Raw genomic sequence first — 22,468 nt, 5'->3', positions numbered from 1 at the left:
GAGTCAAGAAACTATCTTAGGATGTGGTTGTGGGGAGTAAGGACTAGATCCTGCTTAAGCATTCAAAAGATTGAACTTTGCTTTTCCTATCAGCACAGGACAGCTTGTGAAAGGAGTAACTTGTCAACTCATTGAAAGTATGGGCACAGAATTTTTTTTAAACGCTTTTAAATTCTTTGAAAAGAATCTTCATCTGCTTTCTCCCTATCAGGTAAAACCAAAAAAAAAGACTTTGTGTACATAAACATACTACCCAATATCCAAACTGTAGGTAAATTAGAATTTGGTTAATTCTATTTTCATTTTTTTTCAAAATCTTGTGTGTGTGAACTTGCTGTTAACATACTTAATTTAAATCTTTTATGTGTGAATTCCTCTCTTATCATACCTCATTTTGACAGTTTCATTTGTCACTTACAAACTGCAAGAAATTTCTACAGTCCTTCTAACTTCCTAACTCATGAGTAATCTGTTTGGAAATATATGTAAGTTTTGAAAACATACAAATGCTCTCATGCACTCAAATATAAAGTATTTAATCTCTTATGTCTACAAAAAGAAAATTCTAAACTGCTTTTAAAAAGCCAAAGAAAAATGCTCTCTGAAGATAATATGCAGGTTTATATGTGCTAATTTATAAGCTGTAATAAACAAACCATATTTTCATTATTTCTCAAAATTTCGAAACATTTAAGGTCTTAAATTTTTGTTGCTTTTAGGTTAATTGTTTGGCTTGGAAGTTTTGGGAAGTCTCCAACGCATCTATTCCTCCCTTTCTTTTATTGGTGCTTCCGTAAGTTGCATCTCACAAACTATTAAGTTACTGCATTTGTAGCAGTATATTCAGAGTACTTCTGAGCACTTTTTTAATAACCTCTTCAGTCCTAAGAAAACTAATGATTCAAACAAATGGTAATTTATAAAAAGCAGTCACTGACTGTAGCCAAAATCTGTGTGAAGTGTAATCTGTGTCAGGTAATGCCTGATGTCTTTTAGTACGGCTCATTTTTCTCACAATTATGGATTCCTTTGCATCCTTGAAATCAGCCCCCCTTGAAGCGCTCTGTGTACTGACTGAATCACAGTGCAGTGGTGTGGCAGCAATGAAAAAGTTTGTAATGTTGCTGCTTACACTGTTGCTGATGCCTGCCGAAATAAAGGGGTTAATTCGTTGGGTTTTTTTGAGCATAATTTAGAAGCACAAAACTAATTTAAATGTAGCTTATGCTGGATTCTGAGACTTGGTTTGCTTATTTGTTTAGGTTTTCTTTTTTTAAGAGTGGGTACTGCCCAAGCTTATTGCTCTGTATGGTTAAAAATGTTTCAGTGTGTTTAAAGACATTTTTGTAAGCTAGCAAAACTTTGCATTATATATGTAGCCAAATAATATTCACTGACAGCTTTTTTCCTTAGAAAAATTAAAAAAAATAGCTGTAGCTTGATAGGAACGCCTGAATTTTACAACTTGTTAATTTCCCTTTTTCTTTATTTCTTTCTTACTACATGCTTAAAGGGATAAAAGGGAATGAGAACTATTCTTTCATGGATTTTTTTTTAATTGAAAAAAAGTAAGAAAAGAAAATAATTCTGTTTGAAAAGGCATTGCTCTATTTAAAAACAATAAAATAATAATATAAAGACTTTAATACAAGGCTTTCTACAAACTGCAGCACCAAGTTATTTGGCCAGTAATTGCATGTTGCTTGTTGAGGGCCATCAGAAGTTGCTGGTGCTCTTGCCTACAAACCCTGGTAAGGTTGGGCTTGTGCAGCTTTAGGATGTGGCTTTATTTGCAAAGGCTGCCTGCCACTCTGCGTGGAGAAAAGCATCATTTTGTTTAATTTGGCAGGCCTTCTTGGACTTTGATAAAAAGGAAGCCTACTCTAAAACCACTTGCTGTCCTTAACCTACCAACCACATCTTCATTCATCAGAGAATTATGCCTTATAAAAACGAGAAAGGATAAAAGTTTCTGAACTGCAGACAGTCTTGTTTCATACAGTGTTAAACATCTTAGAGCACTTTCATCCACTTGCAGCTATTTATAACCCTTAGCCATTTTTTGAAGTGAGATTGATGTGCTGATGAACTGGAAGAAATAATGTAAGTTAAAGTAAGGTGTAGATTGATTGCAACTTTTCTGGCCTGGCTGGTTTATAATTTTTCAAGTTCAGACTTGTCTTTAAATTCTTCTGTCATCACAGATTTTATGGGTGTGGTTATGGATGTATGAAGGTCAGGTTTATATTCTGAGACCATTTGAATTCTTTCTGCAGGACTGAGTACCTGGAGTATGTCTCAGGCTCTTTGTGTGTCCCTTTCATTGAAAGTCTGGGGAAGACTGAGATGGACCTTTTGAATCCAAGCCTTCACAAAAAGAATGCTGTCCTGCAAAAAGTACAGGAGTGCTTGGTAGGAATGGCTAGCAGGGGTCAGCAGTGGAGGGGGAGCTGCAAAAAAAGTAATCTGTAATTAACCACTGACAATTCCAAACTAAGTGAGAGTGGTTGATAAGTTTTCTGTCCCTTTATTGTCATGTGGTGCATCGCGAAGTTATTCTGCCTATTTGTACTCTCCGCTCCATGTGTGCATGCTCATGGTCTATTCTATACAGTCAGCAACCTGAGACACAGGCTATCCTGCTCTGTGTTTGTGCGGTGAAACCGTAGCTGATGGACTCTGAGAAGAGTCCAAAAGAAAATAACACAGCATGCTAATTTCTTCATCATCACAAGCTCAGAGAAGCTCTTAGTGCCAAGGCCCCAGCAACCTGCTGTAGCTGACATGATTTGAGTGGAGGAGCTGGACCGGACCCTTTCAAACACAGCCATCCTGGGGTTCTGTTCACACATATTACTGTACTGCATTTCATACAGTAATGTCAGTCACCATCTATGTAAGTTCTTGACTTACCCATCTGTATTCTTATGCTTTTTTGGTGTAGTGTTTCAATTTTATTGTTCCCTGCCTAAGGAAACCTTTTTATGGCTTCCTTAACAACTTTCCTTGACTGCATGCATGTTACGAAGTGTTCTCATGAAATGTCACTGCTGACCACAATGAACTGGCCAGGACAGCCTGGAGCTGACCCATTTGCCCCTGGAGCTGTTTGCCCTTGCTCCAAGTGGTGCTAGTCCCGTAGAGCTGTGTGTGGCACAGGGAGCTCCACGGGACTGGTGGTGGTACCAGGAGGATTTTGTGTCTTCTGCTGTCTGGGAGCTGCAGCAGTCACCAGTTTTTAAGGGAAGCTAGTTCTTTTGTGTAGCTGTGAATATTCATGTCCTTATACATACTAACCAGCCCTATAATCCCTAGCTGCTTGAGAAACCCCTTAGAGGTAAACCTTCTGACAGCAAGAGCTTGTAGCCCCTTTGCCACAAGCTTGGGGCTACGTGAGGTCTCTGCTGCCAGGCAGAACTGCACCACCTCTGCAGGCACTTGGTGGTCACCTGGATATAGAGATTGTGGCAGGAGATTTCATTTTAATTACTTTTATGTGTGCTTCAATATGGAATAAAGGATACACTGAAAGCTCTGACAAATGCTTATTAAATATCACCAGTTGCATTAGTAAAAGCAAAAAGTATAAAGAGTCCCAGCAGAAATTGTAGATTAGGTTTCCAGTGAAAACTGTTGTGTCTTTGTTCCTTAAAGGGTCACAGAACTTAAATGTGTTGTGATGCGGTTGAATGATACAGAGCAAGAGCCAAGATTAGCTCTGCCAACAAGGTAAATGCTTCTTGTTTCAGAACGGCTCCATTGCTGATGAATATGATGTTGACCTACTTGGAAATCTAATCTGCCACTTACCTCCAGCCTTTCTACGTGGCAGAATGTCCCTGAAGGCAATGGCAACAGCACTTCACCAATTCAAACTCTGCCAACACCTCAGCCATGAGCAGAAGACTGAAATTAAATACAAACTCCTTGAGTTATATGGGTAAGGTATTAGATATACCACCTTGCTTATGATGATGGTTAAGCCATGCAAATACCAACAGTTTGCTTTACCCCGACAGAACTGCAATGAAAACAACACAAAGCAACTTGTATCACTGGCCAAGCTTGGGGTCTCTGTCCACTAGAATGACATTTCTGTTCTTGTGTGTAATGTGATAACTGTGGAACAAAATACAACCCCAGGGACACCCTGTATGACCTAAGTCCCAGAGGAAATGGAGAGAAAGTGTAGTGTTTGAGGAGGGGTGGAAGTCGAATACTCAGTGTGCTGGTGTGAGAAGAGAAATAAAGAAGACTGTAAACATCTGTGGCAATGGGCGAGAGTTAGAGAAGAAGCAGAGGGATATAAAGTTCAACCAAGAGAAGTAACAAAGCGGACAGCATCTTAGATGTCATTAATGACTCAGATTAGGAGGCTGATTGGAACCACACTGCTGTATCGGTCATGCAAAAAACAAAGCCATCCTCTACTTGACAGGAATATACTGTTTCTCTCTTGCATTGTCTCTTAGACGTATCTTTCATTTGAAATGGGAGACTGAATGCGTAGTTGCTAACCATCCCTTCAGCCACAGAGTCTGTCACTTGATGGACCTAATCATTTTAGTTGCTCATTCAGCTTCCTCCTAGTCAACATTTTTCTGGTAATGGAATAGCTGTATTTTCCACCAGATCCCATCCCTCATTAATCTTGATACAAATCCATTTTATTGAATCATGAAACTGTGCTAAATAATTTTTACTTATTTTATTTTGAAAATATTTGTCTAGTCAAACATCCTCATAGTGGAGCAAGAAACCAAATAGAGTTTTCTGTGAGAACATGCACGAATAACAGATTTGTTACTACCATCTTCAGGCTCTTTCAGGCTGAAAATTATTTATCAGAGTGCTTTCTTAACTCAGCCACCAACTGGGTTGGCTAACATTTGTGACATTTTTTTCAAATATGCCAAACCTGCATAGTGCTAAGCTACATATATTTTGAAACACCCAGCACCACTCAGAACTGAACGTGAACTTAATTTTTAAGACCTGAAATTCCTACAAATAATTTAGCATGTTATTTCAAGAGATACGGTACCTATCATAGAATTGATCTTTCATACAGAAATGGTGTAAGTGTCATTAGATGTGACTCTCCAAGGTGTTAGATCTGCCTTCCTTAACTCTTGACTCTTGAATGAAATAGCAGACAGTAAAAATACAGAACTAATAAGGTATGGATTTAAATCTTCTGTTCCATCACCTATGTTTTGTGTTTCTATCCCTTAGTTTTTAAAAAGGCAGCATTAGCAGCAGATTGGTGCCACACTGAGTTACTTTCCTGAGTTGTTGACTGAACTCCATCTTTTCAGAATGAGAGGGAAACTGTCCGTTTCTCCTAAATGCGCATGGACCTGTTTTTCAGAAATGTTGAGCACCCACAGCTCCTGCTGACATCGGGGAAAGTTACAGTTGCCCAACACCAATGAAAAATAGCCCCTGTACACCTGAAAATAGTTAAATATTGGAATAGAGGAGGGGTTTTTTTAATTTATAAGCAAGTACTGGCAAGTATTGCTTGCTTGGAGTGTTAGCCACATTGGTCCTTAGGATAGGATTCTTGGAAAAAGGATAGTTTCAATTTTGGTTATGAGGTTTGTACTTCTCTTCTGATACCATTTTACAGGCTACTATTGCAGTATGAACCTAATAGAAAATGGTAAAGTTTCTTTTAAAAAAAGAATGATTTCTCCTTGCTTGAAGACTGTAATGCTAAGAATATTATGACTATTGAGGGGGAGAGAGAGCTCCATTACCACAGTATTTGAAGGCTTTCTCTGAATATACTGAAAATTCCACTAATGCCCTATATATCACAGAGAAATGAGAAAATGCAATCTGATGTTAATAAGCATGAATCATCACATTGGCATAAAAGTGTCTGTGTTTCCTATATGATACAGTGTAAGAAAAACTCTGAAGTTTTAGTGTAATTTTGCTTGCAAATGTTCTTCATTAATACAATTTTCTAAAATACTTCTTCAGCTCCCCAAACAACTGGACAGGTGAAACAACATTAGATGTTGGACCATTCATAGCTCTGCTGTCAAAAGGGGAATTAAACGTCCTTGCTGAAAAGGTATGTTTTTATTATAGCTTTTAAATTTTTAAAAGATATTGTTAGAATTTGGATTTGTGAATGTCATAATGCAGTCTAAATTATGTAACCTGAATGCCAAGCTAGGTAAATAATTCTCTTGTCAAGGAACCATGTGTTAACATTTCTCACATTCTTGACTCCATCAAAATTTTTGAGATTTCTTCTTGAAAGTAATGGTAATATAAACAATTACTTGCAAGTATGTGATGTTAATTGTACATTGTCATGTAGAAAAAAAAAAAAGGTGCATTTATAGTGATGCAGACTCAAACGCTTTTAGTACTTTACACCTTGCAGTGTTGTTTCCTCTATTGCCCTGCCTTCCAACCATAAAAGATATGTTTCTTAACCTCTTAATACTGGGATCATACTGATCAAATTAGTATTTTTACTCATGTGGCCCTTTGCCCTAGGGGCAGTGTAGCACACACAGGAATAACCAATAGCCTCAGCATTGCACTTCATGGTTTCTTTGCCCTCTTTAGTTCTTATAATCTTAAAATTTTTATGTAAAGGAGTAAACTATACTGGAATGAGGAATTCATTCTTCAGCAGAAATAATGTGAGCACAGTCAGCAACTTTTCCTCAGGAGATAATGCTTATAATTGACCAAATAGAATAGGACTCTTCAACCGAAAGGAAGGTGTCTAGCGGGGTAGAGGGGAGAGGTCAAAAAAGCCTAAAAAAGGTGAACAGGTTGAAGTTATTTTTCATAATTTAATTGGGTCCCTATACTCAATTCTTACACTTATCTGGCAAATTTAAGACAAACAAAATAAAGTACTTTCTGTACTGCAGATACTAAAATGGTGGAACTCATTGCTACAGAAGGGCCTGGACACAGACTCCAATTGGGCAGTACTCAGGCATTGCCAGAAGCTGAGAGGGCATACGAGAGGGAGGATCGCTCAGTATTTGCTTTGTTTCTCTTTTTTTTTTCCCCTCAAACATATGCTGTTGACCTTTCAGTAGCAGCCAATTTACTCTCCTCTTCTGAAATATCTGCACATATAGGAAGGAGGCTGAGCTCTTACTAACCCCTGCTTTGCTGAGGTCTGCACAAGTCTTTCTCTGCAAATTCAATTTTTTTAAAAGGGAGAAAGAAGTCTTATTTATTCTGTTTTTCCCTTTGAAGTTCCCTGATATCATTTTACAAATAGCAAAGACAATTGGACTGATTTCTTCAGCTGAAGAGCTTCTGTCAACTGTATTTGAATCTGTCTCCAATGCCACTGCCAACATCGAATCACCTCTCGCCAGACCTGGTCAGTATTTCACGTGATATCTGTGCAAAGTGCCAAGTTCACAGTGGTGCCATTTTGGGCTGTGATGGTGCAGTTCAAACAGACTTTTTGTTTCACCTTGTCATCAAATGCATTCTGAGAAGTTGGACGATAAAAAGTAAAGCATTGAGTAGCTTGAAGAGGTTCAGAGTTTTAGCAAAAACTGTGAGAGTCTTCATTCTGTTGCCTGTAGTTGCCTCATGCATTGACCAATTGCTGTAACAATTTCATTACAGGGTTGTATGGTTAAGCCTCTCCCGAGTGCACGAAGGGAAAAGATTAATGATTTGAATTAGAGGGTTTTGCTTATTTTTACTTTTTTTGTTTGTTTTTACTTTCCTTTGTAATCTAAGTGAAAATCCTTGAATTAGAAAGCTTTGAAGGTGACAAGTTACTGTTGTGCTGAAAGATTGCACATAGTTAATCCTTTGCCAGACATGAGTATATGTTGACTTGCTCATAAATCTGACGTTGGTGACACTGTCTGCCCAAATGGACAAAGTTTGTTATAATATAAACGGTATTTTAATTAGCAATCAAACTAATCTATTAAAATCTCTGGTGACAAATGGATCATTTTCTTTGTATAAGGTACATACTTTGACTATATTCTATTATTACAATAACTGTATCCTTTCTCTTACTTGACATTTACCCAGGCAGAATTTTTAAGCTATGCCATCATGTGCCATGAAAAACAACCCTGCTGTGGGGGAGGCTCTTGAAAGCACTAATGGGAATTTAGACCCCAACACTTTCAAGGAGTTTGGTACTGTCTGCCTTTATGTCTTTGAAAATCTCCCCATTGGTTCTCTGCCTAACAGAATACAGGTCCAAGCTCTCAGCAAGCTATGAGCCACCATGGAAATCCATCTGCTTGTATAACAGCAACTCTGAATGATGACCCTGTGCCTCTGGGAATGAATTTGCTCCTGATAATGTAATAATGTAATTTGTATACGGAGAGAGACAGAGGGTGTTCTACAGAGTTGTATTTTTGCATAGCCGGAAAAAAAACATGACCTCTATTGATCACAGGAGTTGTTACACAACTATCATGCCCTAAAAAAGCAGAATCGAGCTGGTGGAATAGCACAGTATTATTCCATCTGTATGCATGAAATTCACTCTTCCTTGAACAAGTAAACCATCAGATCATAAATCATATTTCTTTAGACATGGACCACAGGACTAAAGGTTCAACATCAGGTAATTCAGTATGCTCGTGTCCTTATGTGTGCTTTTTTAGGCCTCTGGATCACAACAACGTGAATCCCAAAGACTTCTCTAATCAAACTAACTCATGTCCAGTGCACTTGCCAAACTGTCTCATCTGCATTGCAAGACCAATATAAACCTGCCAGTGAAGCTAATGATCTTTGTCAAAGAATAACTCTGCTCCAAGACTATGGAGGCTTTTCATTATTCACTTGGGGTGCACGAGCTCAGCGGGGAGGGAGTCTGGGAGATGAAAAATTGAAGGATTGTTTATGCTAGTCTAAGAACTACTGCAGTCCAAGTATGGTATTGAAGTTCTGTTGCCAAACATAATCTTATCAACTCCACACAACTCACACAGTGGTTTCAATAAGGAATGAAATTTTATGGCTGATTTGTAAATCACTAGAAAATTGGGTATTATGAAAATGGCTCTAGAATAATACTGATGCTCTTCATGCTACCAACCTCCTATTTTCCCATGGTCCACTTGTGAGCTAATATTAATAACAGTAACAATTACCAGTGACAGAGTTCTTACATCTATGTTTACATCAAGATAAAAACAAAGGTGTTGCTTAAGGCAAGATGGAACATATGAGACAAATCTCAGGAATTGTATGTCCAAGATGCGACCAGAAAGCAGTGGCAGCGCTGGAAAAAGAATTCAAGTGGCTTACCTCAAGCACTGAGATGTTATAATATTTTATATACATAATGTTCTTCATCAAATTAAATGTGATTATATAGCAAAAGGAAGAGTGAAGTAGCATCAGATACAGGAAGCAAAGCCAGGAGTCTCATTAGTATTTCCCTCTGTAATCGTGCCAATGTATCTGGTGTGTTACAAATAATAAAATCAATGTTTTTTCCAAGAACACAAAATATTAGGTTTTCACGACTTGGGGAAGGGAACTGCATTGTGTCTGGATGGGTAGTATTTACATGATAAAAGCTGACCTTTTGCAGCAGGGGAAAGTGAAACAATGCAGCTTCACAAGAGGGCGGTGTAAAGGGAGAGCAGAACATCAGCTGGTACTGTGGAAGCTGAACAACATTTTCGTTTGCTCAACAGATTCAATCTTTTTAGTGTTCTACCCACTACTGCAGCTTCCTTTGATGCAAATAAATCCCTCCTCTGCCTCCTTTCAAAGTACAAATCTACTTTGTACATCCTCTCTTTAATTTATCTATCTGGAGGAGCTTAGCTCAGGCACAGCATCTGTGAAATTCTTGCTTTTTACTGGTAATGACCATATCTGAAGACATGTAGGGATTATTTGGTTTAGATTTAATTATTTAATAAGGTTTTCCTAAATTAGTGACAGGAGAGAGCAGTGAGCAACCACATTAGGATTCTAATTTCCACTTTCTATCAATATTAGAGGTAGATTACGCCAACAAAGACCAGGATTTGTTAAAACACACAATGGAAACTGTCTCGTTTGATCAGGCATGGGGCCAGAACCTGAACATAAATAAGATTTTTAAATGGAGTTTTTCTGTCCAAACAGTTCTGTTCTAAGTGAACAGCCCTCTCTCAATCCTGACATTTTAACAACATGCTTGACATAAGAACAAGCACCGTGCTTCTCTGACACATCTAGCTTCTGTCTTCACCTTGTTTAAATGTCAGGCAAGTCTTACAAGACATACATCTTTGTCAGGATATTTCAGAGTAAAAGGAACTCTCACGTTTGTTACTTTCCTGTTGAGCTGGATTCACATATGTGCTGTTTAAACGTGGAGAAGTTTATTCGGCTGCAACATTTTTTTGTGAGCAATGACATAGTTATATGGAAACTTCCACCGAGGTCATCCCAAAGATTTGCATTTAATTCTTACTCAAGCAAGGCTCCCAGTGAATGGTGGTTTTACCTCAGAATAAGCCCTTGGCTGGGTTTTGATGCCTTTAGGTAATTAGACTTGAAAGTAGCTTGCAAGATATTGGCTACTCTCATTACACATATCCAGATTTTAATTTTATTGTGGTATCCTATATTGTAACTGTTCTGAAATATATGTCTGCTCCTATTTTTTTTTCCAGCATGCACTGCCTTTGGAGGACAAAGAATATAACAGATTTCTTGCAAGTTAGGCAAATTCTATTTTTAGATCAAGAATATTAACAGTGTGAATATTTAAAGAAATTATTTCATTGCAAGATAATTAATTTATCAATATCACATCAGCTGCAGTTAATTCATAGTCTGTCATGCTCTTAAATATCTATATTGCTTTGATTTCTTCTTTTCACTCTCCTTGAAGAAAACTCTTGCTATTTGACTTTTTTCCAGATTGCCTGGGAACCAGAGCTCCTTCTTCAGATGAAATTATTAAACTAGCAGAAGCAAATGCCTTTTGGTCAGTTCAGGAACTGAAATGCATGGATGCAGGGACTTTTGACAAAAATGTGGAACTTCTTGGGACTGTCTTGGGTTTTAACAGCTCCCAGCTTATTGCCTTGAAGGAAAAAGCCAAGCAGGTAACTATCCTGTCTGTGAAGGAAAATTAAATCCATAATTTGATTTGCTGTTATTGAACTATGCAGTTCTAAAATAACTGTGCTATGGTAATGTCACTGCTGCTGCAAGAATATCTATTGTTTATTGGAAAAATAATGTGAGATGGTGATAGAAGACTATTGCCCTTGCTTTAGAGTCAACAGGCAAGTAGTTCTGAGCTATTGGCAGCTGAAAAACTTAAGCGCTTTTACTTTTGAATTGCTTTTCAGTTGCTTGGTTCTCACTTTTCTTTCATAAATGAAAAATCAGCAAGAAGTACTATAGGCTGTTGATTGGCCTGCTGAAAATTAAGCTCAGAGCGTTAAACTGTCTACATCAATATTAAATATAGTTTATAGTGGTGTAAAACCAGACTGACTGAAAGAGACTGCTATTAGCTGAATAAAGCTCATTCTCCCACCTTCTTGTCACAGGCAGGGACAAACCCATCAGTACGAAATCTTAGGGAGGAAAAAAACCCACATGCATTCAGTCTGTCTTTACTAGGATGTTACTGGTGAGTGCAAGTTACAGAAACACAACAGAGAGAAGGCCTCTATCTTTACCAGGCTGCAGATTCATGGGGAGGAACAGGGCTGCAGTCTCGGCTCTCGTCACCACTCCTGCAGCACCTCTGGCACCTCTTTGTTTCAAAGTGCAGCAATGCAGCTCCTCTTGAGCTCCTCAGAGAGGTCTCTGCCCTGGGCTCAGCCCGTATGTGATGTCCATGCTGCAGCAGCAGTACGGAAGACTGGGACTAAAACTTCTCCCCGTCTGGCATGGCAGTGCAGGATCTGTGCCAGAGTACTGGGGGTAGAGTGCTGTGCTGGGTGCAGTTCAGCATGCTGTGTTTGGGGCAGAGCATCAGCAAGGTGTCTGGGCTCCGAGCAGCACTGTTTTGGCCACCTGTGGGCTGGGAGAGAAGTGAGACCTTGCTCCATCCCTGTTGTTGGTGCTGCATTCCTTCCTGGCGTGAGCTCCTCTTGCTGCTTTAGGTTTGGGACAGGTACTGTCCCAAACATACTTTTGTTTCAGCAGGGAAGAGCCTTAGGGTGCAGTCAGACAAGTTGTTTTGGTGACAGAAAACCCAGAGGAGAAGAGGTTACCATCCCTAGCCTATCTTCAGCTTCCTGTCACCAGCACCTGCTGGAGGTTATTTCCTCTCTGCTTCCATCTCTGCATGACTAGCTACTCTGTAATCCCATTCTGTCAAAACGATCCAATGTTTTAAAAGTTCTTTTTAGGCTTCATCAGATCATTCTGACAGAATGAGGTTAGGAAGCATCTGTAAGTGCAGTTGGCTGCAAATAGTGTGAGTGCAGATGCTTGGAGATCTGAGGGCTGCGACCCCTGGAGGAAAGCAGAAGCAGGAGACAAGGTGGACCCCGGCAGCATCTCCTTAAACCAGCAGCTGCAGCCCAAGTAGTGGAGCTTGCCATGACTGTTGGGTAGATAAGGCCAACAGTGCAGTTTTTAGCAGTGAAGCTCAGCTTCTAAAACTCCTGAACTGCAGGTACTCAAAGAGAAGTGGCACTAACCAGATTTCCAAAAGCACATGGTGACTCTCTGCAATTCTGTCACTGCTGTCTTGTTGCAGTAGGACAACTGCCCACTGCATCAGGTGCATTCTGCCCAAGACAGCTTTCCTCTGTCAGCATGAAGACATGTGGGTAGGAAAAGGGAAAAAAATATAATTTGAGAAGAAAATAAAAACAGTGCTCATCTGAAATAGTGGGAACTAAAATATTTTACAGCACTGCAACAAAATGGTATACTTACAGAGCATTGTAGAGAAATTGCCAACAAGGTTAATACACTCATATCCCAGCTATATTCAGTTCAAAGATATACAGACCTGTAGTGCACCAAATGAAAGTATATTCTGTCTGTGTGAGTGTTTGTAAGACAGATTGCTGCTAGGCAAAGACAGACTTCCTATACATTAATTTGCAAAGTGCACCATGGTGTTAAACTAAACGTGCAGCATGAGAAATCAGATAGTACAGGCAAAGCTCTTTGAAATTATGTGCATAAGATGCTGTTACATTATTAACTAAAGGGCATCTTTGATTAAAGGTTTGATTAAGCCAGCTTTAATTTCTCCTAAATTGATTGATTTCCCCTAAAAGAAACTGTGTACTACTCATAGTTGCAAACTAATTCAAAAAGTCTAGTTATCAGATTGTGTCTTAATGGAAGTAAGAAGCTTAGCTCACTTGTAAGTGGAAGGTCCCCAAGCTCTGCAATAGTAACAGATGTATGGATCTGTAGTCTCTAGGTGAATGAGGACAAAGGAGTGTTTCAGTTTCATGTGTTGTGTTTATTTATATCGTTAGGTCTGAGATTTAATCCAGCACTGTCGGATAATACTATTTATGAAGTACTTCAAATTCTGTAGTTTATGACCTAGATCAGGAAATAGACACACAACATTTTTAACTGCAATGTGTTTCGTGGATCTCCTAAGCTAGAGAATTAAGAGCTTTAAAATTGGGCTAATGCTTTTTACTATCTACTTTCTTTGGAAAAGATTGAAATTTCCCAGGCTTAGACCCTTTTTCTGTTTCTTTATGACATCGTAAAACCAACATAAAAGATCCGGTGGAAACTCAGTTGGGAGGTACAGGTCCAGCAAAGCATCTCTTAAACAAACCCTTAACCCGAGGGTCATAGTTGAAAAAAGCACCTTGGCAGTCCTGAGGCCGCTCTGTGTTGGATACGTGCATTGGTATGAACAGCAGATAGTCCACAACTCTGCTTAAGGAGCATCTCATTCCAGAGATCTGGCCCTTTTTCTCCATCTGAAGGTGCAACCACTATTTAGTACGAAACTGCAGAGGTATTTGTTCAGCAAGTCCTTACTAGCTTTGACCTTTCTAATTCTTTGAACAAAAGTTAAATTGTAGCTATCGTGAAAATGGAAGAAATATTTCCATGAATGAACAATCAACTCAGGACTGAGCTTTTAGTTTTATTTTCCTATGTGGAGTTACAGCACAATCATGTACTAGAAAACTGTCATGTATTGACTGATGTGATGCAAAGTTGCTGAAGTATGTGAGACCTTTAGAGGGAGCTTTTTTTTTAAATCAGTGCCTTGTTCAAGTTACTTCCTCCAGTCAAAGCCCAGTGTCTTTTTTCTCTAAAGACAAATGGCCATGTCCTGAGAGATACTAACCACTGTCTACCATCTTCTATCCTTTCCAAGTAAATGTAATTGACGGTTCTGGCCTCTGCAAATTCAGCTCTTGATGGACTTTCATTATTCCTTATTCAGGCAGACCTTTTCCTGAAATCAAAATTTTCTTAGGACTGATCCATGACAGTTTTTGAATCACTGTAACTATATCACGGAAAAAGTTAAAAGCAGTGGAACTTGTCAATTTAAATACATTGGTACTGGTATAGAAGAGCCCCTGCTTATTTCTTTATTTTTACAGAGCTTTACAGGTTTAACTGTATCTGTACAAATACATTCAATTTTTTTTTTTAATGTTGTATGCATATAAACTAGAAATCGGAGCTTTAGGAACAGGCTATTTGTCTGCGTTAACTGATTCTCTACTTCGATTTCTGCTTTCCTCGTCAATGACTGAGCCAGAATGACTGGTCACGAAAGCAATTTAAAGTCAGTCCACTGGAGCAATTACAACTGGTGTAGAAGCCTGGGTAGTCCAGGTGCTGCTTTCACGATAGCGGTGTAACAGTGTGGGTCTCGGCAGAGACTTGCTTTTTTATTGGGTTTAGTGGTCCTTGCTCCTACAGCAACGCTTCCAGCAGTCCCTGCACTTGACTTATCAACAAGCTCAAGCTGTACAAATTGTAGCATTTTTAGATAAACTAACCATTATTAGTGTAGAACCTTGAAAACCTTCACAATACCTAAGCTCTGCCTTTTGTGTGCAAAGGGGCATACTTCGGGTATTGGGACTTTTAAAACCAAGGGGTTTGAGAATGGTGTATATAGAGGAAGATTCAAATGATCTAACAGACACTAATGAACCTCTTCTAAAGGTTTGGGGATCGCTGCCAGGCTGGAAAAGTTATCATATTGTTTCCCTGGGCCGCATTGCTCTGGTACTCACCGAACGTGAAATCCAAGAGCTGGATTTGCATTCTATCGACACCATTTCTGTACTTAGTCAACAAACAGAATGGACTCCTACCCAGGTAAGTATATTATTGAGTGTACTCCTGGTGAAAGGCTCTGGATTCATGCCCTTTGGGACTGAAGTCCTGGGATTGCCTACGAAACAGATACAGCAATCCACACTACTCCCTGCTGCTTTTCTGCAGCTGTGATCCCAGTGAAAGTGGGGAGGTAGGTCAGCACCAATGTCTGCCTGGATGCTGGCTTACCTGGTGAGATGGTCAAGAGGACATCAATCAATATTAGTTGTGGTGGTGACGAGTGTATTCTTTTGCACTTGCCCACTAAGTAGTAGAAAGAGGTCAGGAGCTCCTCTCACACTCACCCCAAAATAGACACTACTGCTAGGTGGTACCAGCCCTTCCTAACTAAGAGTAATTACTGAAGAGGTAGGGTGCCCCCCAACCCCAGCATCCATTGCCTTAGAAGCCCAAGTTATTAGCAGATATGCTCCTCTCATCTTCCTTCCCTTGAATAACTTCTAGTTATGCCAGTGGGACTTTCATACTAAGAGTTAAAAGCTTTTATTTGTATATGCAATTGGCAACATGCTGCTGACTGTGTGACCTGTACCATCAGGGCTTCTCGGCTGCACAGATGCTGGCATGGTTGCAGCCAGCTTTGGTAGAATATCACAAATCTGGTTAACAGATTCTTGTTCTGAAGACCACTATCAGAATGAAGCACTTGGGAGGAGTTTATACAATACTAGTTGGCTTTTGAGGTTTCCTGCTGTGAGTCAGAATAGCTAGTTAAAAGAGATTCATCCTGCCTAACTTCAGTTGTCTAAAAGTTAGGCAGCTAGTTTAAGCTACTCATTTGAGGCTCAGCATTGTGGTTAGATGAGGAAATCTTGGAAGATGCTTTTTTCTTTCACTGACTTTGGAGGATACCTCGGTGGCAGGCTTAAGCTAGGCACAATTTTTAAGTGGTTAGTTTAGGATGAGCACCATCCTAAATGCCTTAGGCTTGCAAAGGCATTTTGGTACCAATATCCCATTCATATCTGAAAATTAATCCTAAACACAGGTCATCACTTATTATGACACTTAAATAAGACAAGACAACATGAGTATTAGAAAAACTATAAATTTCATATCATTCCTTGAGTAATTTATGTTCTAGCAATTTAATTGAATTGGGCAGTTCTGCTAGGCACTTCAACGCCCATTTCTTCCGGTGAAGGGTTTCCTCGTGACCCAGCAGAAGAGGTACAGAGTGCTTTCAACTCACTTGCACTTGGGAAGTGGTTGTGTAACAGTGCCCTGTTGAAGTGTCACATATAGGTGGTGACAGTGCTCCTCCTGAAGGCCATGGCAAACTCCAATTAATTACGTTGGGGAGGGTGAGGATTATCTATGGTCCATAGCTTCCAGTAAGAATTTGAGCTTCTAGTACCAAAACCTTCAATTATATTTATGTTGTTCATGCATAATATCTTCCTGCTTTTGTAGGCAAGATCTATTTTGCAAGGTTTTCTAGAAGACTCTGGCCAGACAATCAGTACACTAAAAAGCTTTGACTTAGTTGGATTAGGAGCTATTCTCTGTGCTTTGAACTCCACAGAAATCACATCCATAAGGAGTGCTGAATTCAGGTACTGCATTTGATACTTAATGAAATATTTATTAGTATCTTTATTGATAAAATGTATTGTGCAATTTGTTTTCCTTCAAGATTTCCAGAGCCTAAAGGACACATTTTACATTTTAAATGCTTTTAGACAGGCAATAACTGTTATGGAAGGCATACACTAGTTCTAAATGTATTCTATTTTAGATGTCCTCTGCCATTTATATCCCACCATTTAAGTATCGCATTGAGAAACTCAGGTATTTTCTCAAAGTATTAAACATTTGTATGCAATTTGCGTACATATATTTTAACTTGAAAATGGGTTTACAGTCTTCTTACACCAGACTAAGTATATTCCAGACCTATTTAGTATTGCATGTAATTGCAATATGTAACGTTAACCTTGTTGCCTTTTGCAGTGGTGCTGTTGCAAGAATTGGCCTGTTGTTTTGTAGCACCCCTGTTCTGAGACAATTTAAGAAGATGACAGAATCTGTGTTTGGTACTGCTGCCAGCTGGAATGGCTCTATTTTACAGGAGATTGGTACTATAGCAGGTAACAAAAATCAGAGAGTGATGGTTCTGAAGCATTGTTATTAAGCATTAAGAGACAGGTTCATGTAGCAATGCATTTTTCTAGACTGGCAAAAGGCATTTCTTCCAGAGAGGAGTCTCCTGCAGAGATGGACATCCAGCAATTTCATTAGCACTAAAGAAAAGTCATGGTATTCTCCGTAAAGTTCTTTGAATCTGCTCAAACCAACTTTGGGGAGTGCAGCCTGAAGTCCTTTGGGTCCTGTCAGTTAGAAAGGATAAATCAAGGAGGGCAAAACCAACCAGGATTCCAGACCCAGTCACTATTTGTGAACTCTGCTGCTACAAGAGTGGCTGTCTTGGGTCAGAGCAGTGCTCTAGGTGACTGAGCATCCTGCCTCCAACAGTGGAAAGAATGAGCTGCCCAGGGAAGAGCAGAAGAGCAGGGTTAGCCTGGAGTGGTGCTTCTCCAGAGTGCTCTCGCAACCTCAGAGACTTCCCGAGCCAGAGGTCACACACAATTTTGTTCATGGATTTTTTTCACCTGTTTAACTGCACATTGATCTCACATAAAATTTAGCATCCCCAATGCCTGCAGCAATCATTCCACACTGTAAGTACCTAATGGGTGAAGAAGTAACTAAGTAACTCCCATTGCATGCTTATACTCCCTAATTTTGCATCAGAAGAGACTGTGAACGGACATTCCCTAATAACGCTGCTTTTCATTTTATTGATTTTTGTCATTGTCTTTTGTCTCTTTTGCAAGCTAAAGTAACTCAGTTAGAGTACATTCCATACCACTGGTTGAGGTCAGATGATTTGTAATGTTGGAATATAATGAAAGAAACAACCCCCCAAAACCCTCACTATCTCTCTCCATAAGGTACTGAGTAAATAATTTATTGGATATTTTGTATAAATGCTTAAAATTTGTATTAGCCTAAAAATAAATATAAATCTAACAAGAAGAATATTAACTGAGTTCTGTTCCTATTTTTTAGGTGGTTTGAATGAGGAGGAATTAAAAGCTTTTGATAAAAACCTGATGCCGTATTTCCAGCCAATAGCAATAAGACACATACCTCCTGAAATTTTCCAAGTAAGAGCTCAATTAATGAAGAAGTAACCAAATTTCTGTCATTTTTGACCTAGTATAAATAAAATGCAACACTGACTTATAGTTTGGTTTTGGGTTTCAGAAAGAATTTTTCTATGGTGTGTTAAATGAGAGGTAGTTAAGGGTCTGAAACATTAACTTTCAGCTATATCATCTGTATTTGTGATGCCCATAAAATATGCTAGACAAGCTTTATTTATTCTTCAGAATGCATCCCAAGGAAAAAGCAAAGATCTAAGGTCAGAACACAGGAAATGGACTCTCTCTCTTCCAACGCTGTATTAAGATCTGAGTTTTCTTCTCTGTTTATTAACATTTGCAAGGACGATACCATAGCTAAAATTTCTCTGCTGACTATGTAAGAGCTTTTTTATTATCCTAGAATCTGGCAACATTCTCCTGAGTGAGCTCTGAAAAACAGATTGTACAGGCAGATATGGATTGGAAAGTAATTACGTCTAATTACAGCAGTTCTGAATGTGGACCAGAAATTAGAACATGGATCTTGAGATCATTGCCCCAGACTTTATTTGACTTAGTGACAAGATTAATATTCTGCCTAGGCTGGTCTCTTTCAGATGCTCAGGCAAGCAATGTACTTATGGACAGATGAGCTAAACAGATAGTTAACTGTGTCAGCTTCCATAAAAGAGAAAAACTCCTTGAACACTAGCTGTTCTGCACAGTACCACCAACAGTTTAGATAAGCCTGAAATGTCCTTATTGAAACTATTTCTTTGAAAAACAGGCACAACTGAAGATCTATAGCATCTTGTAGAATTTCTTTGAAATAGCATACATTTTTGTTAGTAATAATTGTAATGATACTACCAAATGTGCTTAACAAATAACAGGGCACCTTCTCAGAAGACTTTTCTGTGTTTGAAAGATTCAAAGTAGATTTTGGTTTTACACTGTTTTTTTATAACTTCATTTTACAGCTCTATACATTCTTCAGATTTCGGTTCATGAAAAATTACATTGTAGTATGGAATTGAATTAAGAGGAGGCTCAATTCAAAATTTCTGGACCTGTAGGCATTTACATGAGTTTACTTGGTTTAAAAGAGCACACCATTTGCTAGACAATGAAAATTCAAGAAGGGTTTGCTCCATTGTCCGACTTACTTGGAAGGGAAGTTTAGTCTTTCTGAAGTAGAACCTGGCTGCAGAATTGTTGCATCAAAGAAGACTTGTTGTGTAGGAGGGCTAAAATTCTTGTGACTGCAGAATGTTAACTATGGAATCAAAGCAATCCAGCATGCCCAATACATGCAGGCTTTACAAACTGGCTAATTGCTATGTGATACAAGATAATTACCGTAAGATTATGATTGCCATGTTGCATTTTTAAACACCAGTTTTAATATGACCAAACATGGAAGATTTTCAATCTAAAAGAGAAAATTGAATAATGAGATTAAAGGATGGGGTTTTTTCTCTCATTGCTCTACTGCTAACTATAATCAAAGGTCAAACATAGGTTCAAGTGAGGTTGCTTGGGAGCAGATGTAAGAGGAAATAAATGAAAACACAAGAGGATGCATAATGTCATCGGTCTTTGAACAAATCGGAAAAGAAATGGCTGGAAAATTAAATGCCAGCAATATATTGATGAAGCGTCCAATACAGTGTTTGCATAGAAAGCTTCTCAAGCTGTCAGATCCCAGCAGCAAAGAGAAGGGTGAAAGATAGCTGAGTGGTCAGTGAAGTAAATGAATGCAGAGGATTTTTTTTAAGCTCTTTTGAGCTCTTTTATAGCAACAGAATGTTGAAGGCTGCTTCCCCCCGTTCCAAATGCAAGACAGTGCTGACTTCTGATTCCTTACCTGCTTTATATAATTGACAGCCTACACCAATTTTTCTGGCTTTTATTCCTCCCAGGCATTGTCCCCAGAACAAATAGCAAACCTGGGCCCTGAAAATGCCGTCATGGTTACCAGATCGCAGCGTGAGCGTCTGAATGCACCGCAGCTCCAGAGCCTTCAGCTGGCGCTGGACGGAGCCAGGACAAGCACCTCAGAGGCACAAAATGGTGCAAGCACTACCCAGGTGGTACAAACCCCTGCCCCAAGCGGTGAGTAGAGTCACTCCCTCCTCCTGCTTAGAAGGGAAGGACACACGCACCAGTGGGGTGTGCAGCCTCGCAGCATCCACCAGGATCAGACCTGTATTTTGAATGTGGGTTACGGGGAATTTTCTAATCAACATTTTAACTCATGCCTCAAATCACATGCCTGACCAAGACAAACAGCAAGGACAACAATGGATTTACCCACAGCAAGGGATAACAGAGAAAGATTGTCAGACAGCATTAGCAGCTATATGCTGCTAGTAGCATTACACTTTGCTGAGCACTAGCTTGTGTAAAATGTAGTCTGAAACAGTGAGCTTTTCACTCTCCTCTCCCATGTTCTCTGCTAAATTAAGGCAGGGCTCTCCATCTCTGGACCTTCAGATCACAACCTTTATCTGCAGCAGAACCTTGTTTGCAGAACTGCAAGTGGGAAAGGAGGCAGCACTGGGGTGCATTAGCATCTTTATCCCTTGAACAGTTTTTCCTGCTGTTCCCATCCTATTTGGAATTAAAGCCTATTACTACCTATGCTTCAGTAGTTTAACATTTTACTTCTCCATATTGCAGTTCATACTGGGCAAGTTATGCTGGCAAGTACGTTAATGGACATTTTACAATGAGTGAGAGTTTGCACATAGTCAAGCCAACATTGAGAACTTATCCCTATCAGACAGCAAATATTGTTGTTTCCAGTGACACCAATGAGACACAAGCTGTTGAAGAAGAGAGAGGGATGCTGAGGTGCTGAAGCAGGAGTAAGGGGGACTAAATTGCTATGATACCCTTGATGGAATTAGAGCAGACCTTCCCAGAAGCACCTGAGCAGTGCTCTCAGCCCAGCTCCCTCACCCGTGACCTGTTCCCTCTGTAGATATGCCAAAGGGAGGAGTTTTCTGGGTAAAGATCACCTGAGTTCTTGAGCTTTTCATTCGTTATTCCTATCTCTAGTGAGTACCACCCCTATGAAATGCTTCTCTTCAGAACTGTGTATGTGAAACTGGAAGTGACCATTCTGACTGACATTGTCCTTTGAGCTGCTGAATGTAATTAGGATTCAAATGCTGGAACTTGCTGCACTGCTTTGGGGTAGTGTAGATAAGACTGTACTAGACCTGAACTGTGTTGTAACACTAAGACATAGTGCTTTCTGTTTTTCAGGTGCTTCTTGTTTGCGTGGCTTCAGCATCTGGTTGTGTGCTGGGTTTACACTGCACCTGCCTTTCTGAATCCATGATTGTTAAACTTGAGGTAAGTTGTATTTTCAGTAAGATGTAGCTTTATAACAGAAACATAGTTCACCTGTAACAGCGAACAACATAGGATGAAGGACTGTGGCACCCCCTTCCTGCTTTGAATACAGAGATAACAATTTCTAAATAATTTTTTTGTATTTCAGAGGTGTCCTGTACCTCTGTTAGATGATCTTAGAATCTAATCAAGGGGAAAGCACTTTATCTTATCTTTACTGGAAAGCCAATCTTAACAAAAGTATATTTAAAATTGCATGTAATTCCAATCCATTACTGCATTGTTATTTGGAACATGTTAGTATTAATCTGTATTTTGCCTGTTCCATTTTATTGATAAGATTTTATTCCACAACCACTTTGATAATCTCCATTAATTTTACCGTTAATTGACAGTCTAAAATTTAACAAGAGCACTGGTGGGCTTAAAGTATAAATTCCAATTAAGCAAACTAAATGCTTAAGTGTTCTACTTAGTCTTTAAGACTGCAAATCAATATGTGTCAGAAGACTTAATATTTTTCTTTGCTTTTTGATTTTCAGTATCCCAGAGCTTACAAAGGAGATGCTAGAGATAAGGAGTTGCAGCTCAGCATGAATAGTAGAATCAAGAGGGTCTGAGATGCCTGAGTGCGAAGCGGTTAATTTCTTAAA

At 39.2% G+C, this 22,468-nt stretch overlaps 1 protein-coding gene across 1 annotated transcript in view; it reads left to right on the top strand.

The window, feature by feature from the left end:
* The window catches only part of OTOA (otoancorin), a 36,839-nt gene extending 14,414 nt beyond the window's left edge, over nt 1-22,425 (top strand). Inside the window, exons 16-29 of the mRNA XM_035889269.1 lie at nt 94-211; nt 720-793; nt 2,277-2,412; nt 3,750-3,940; nt 5,992-6,085; nt 7,243-7,372; nt 10,906-11,093; nt 15,127-15,282; nt 16,717-16,859; nt 17,257-17,393; nt 18,376-18,473; nt 20,375-20,567; nt 21,726-21,815; nt 22,358-22,425. Coding sequence (XP_035745162.1) covers nt 94-211; nt 720-793; nt 2,277-2,412; nt 3,750-3,940; nt 5,992-6,085; nt 7,243-7,372; nt 10,906-11,093; nt 15,127-15,282; nt 16,717-16,859; nt 17,257-17,393; nt 18,376-18,473; nt 20,375-20,567; nt 21,726-21,793 — 1,726 coding nt within the window. The 3' untranslated portion in view covers nt 21,794-21,815; nt 22,358-22,425. The remainder of the gene's footprint in view (nt 1-93; nt 212-719; nt 794-2,276; nt 2,413-3,749; nt 3,941-5,991; nt 6,086-7,242; nt 7,373-10,905; nt 11,094-15,126; nt 15,283-16,716; nt 16,860-17,256; nt 17,394-18,375; nt 18,474-20,374; nt 20,568-21,725; nt 21,816-22,357) is intronic.
* The last annotated feature ends 43 nt before the right edge of the window (nt 22,426-22,468 follow it).

The sequence above is a fragment of the Egretta garzetta genome, unplaced genomic scaffold (genome assembly GCF_000687185.1).
Source record: "Egretta garzetta isolate BGI_Z169 unplaced genomic scaffold, ASM68718v1 scaffold292, whole genome shotgun sequence".
NCBI lineage: Eukaryota > Metazoa > Chordata > Aves > Pelecaniformes > Ardeidae > Egretta > Egretta garzetta.
The sequence above is the reverse complement of the archived record's forward strand: the minus strand, read 5'-3'. Positions and strand labels throughout refer to the sequence as shown.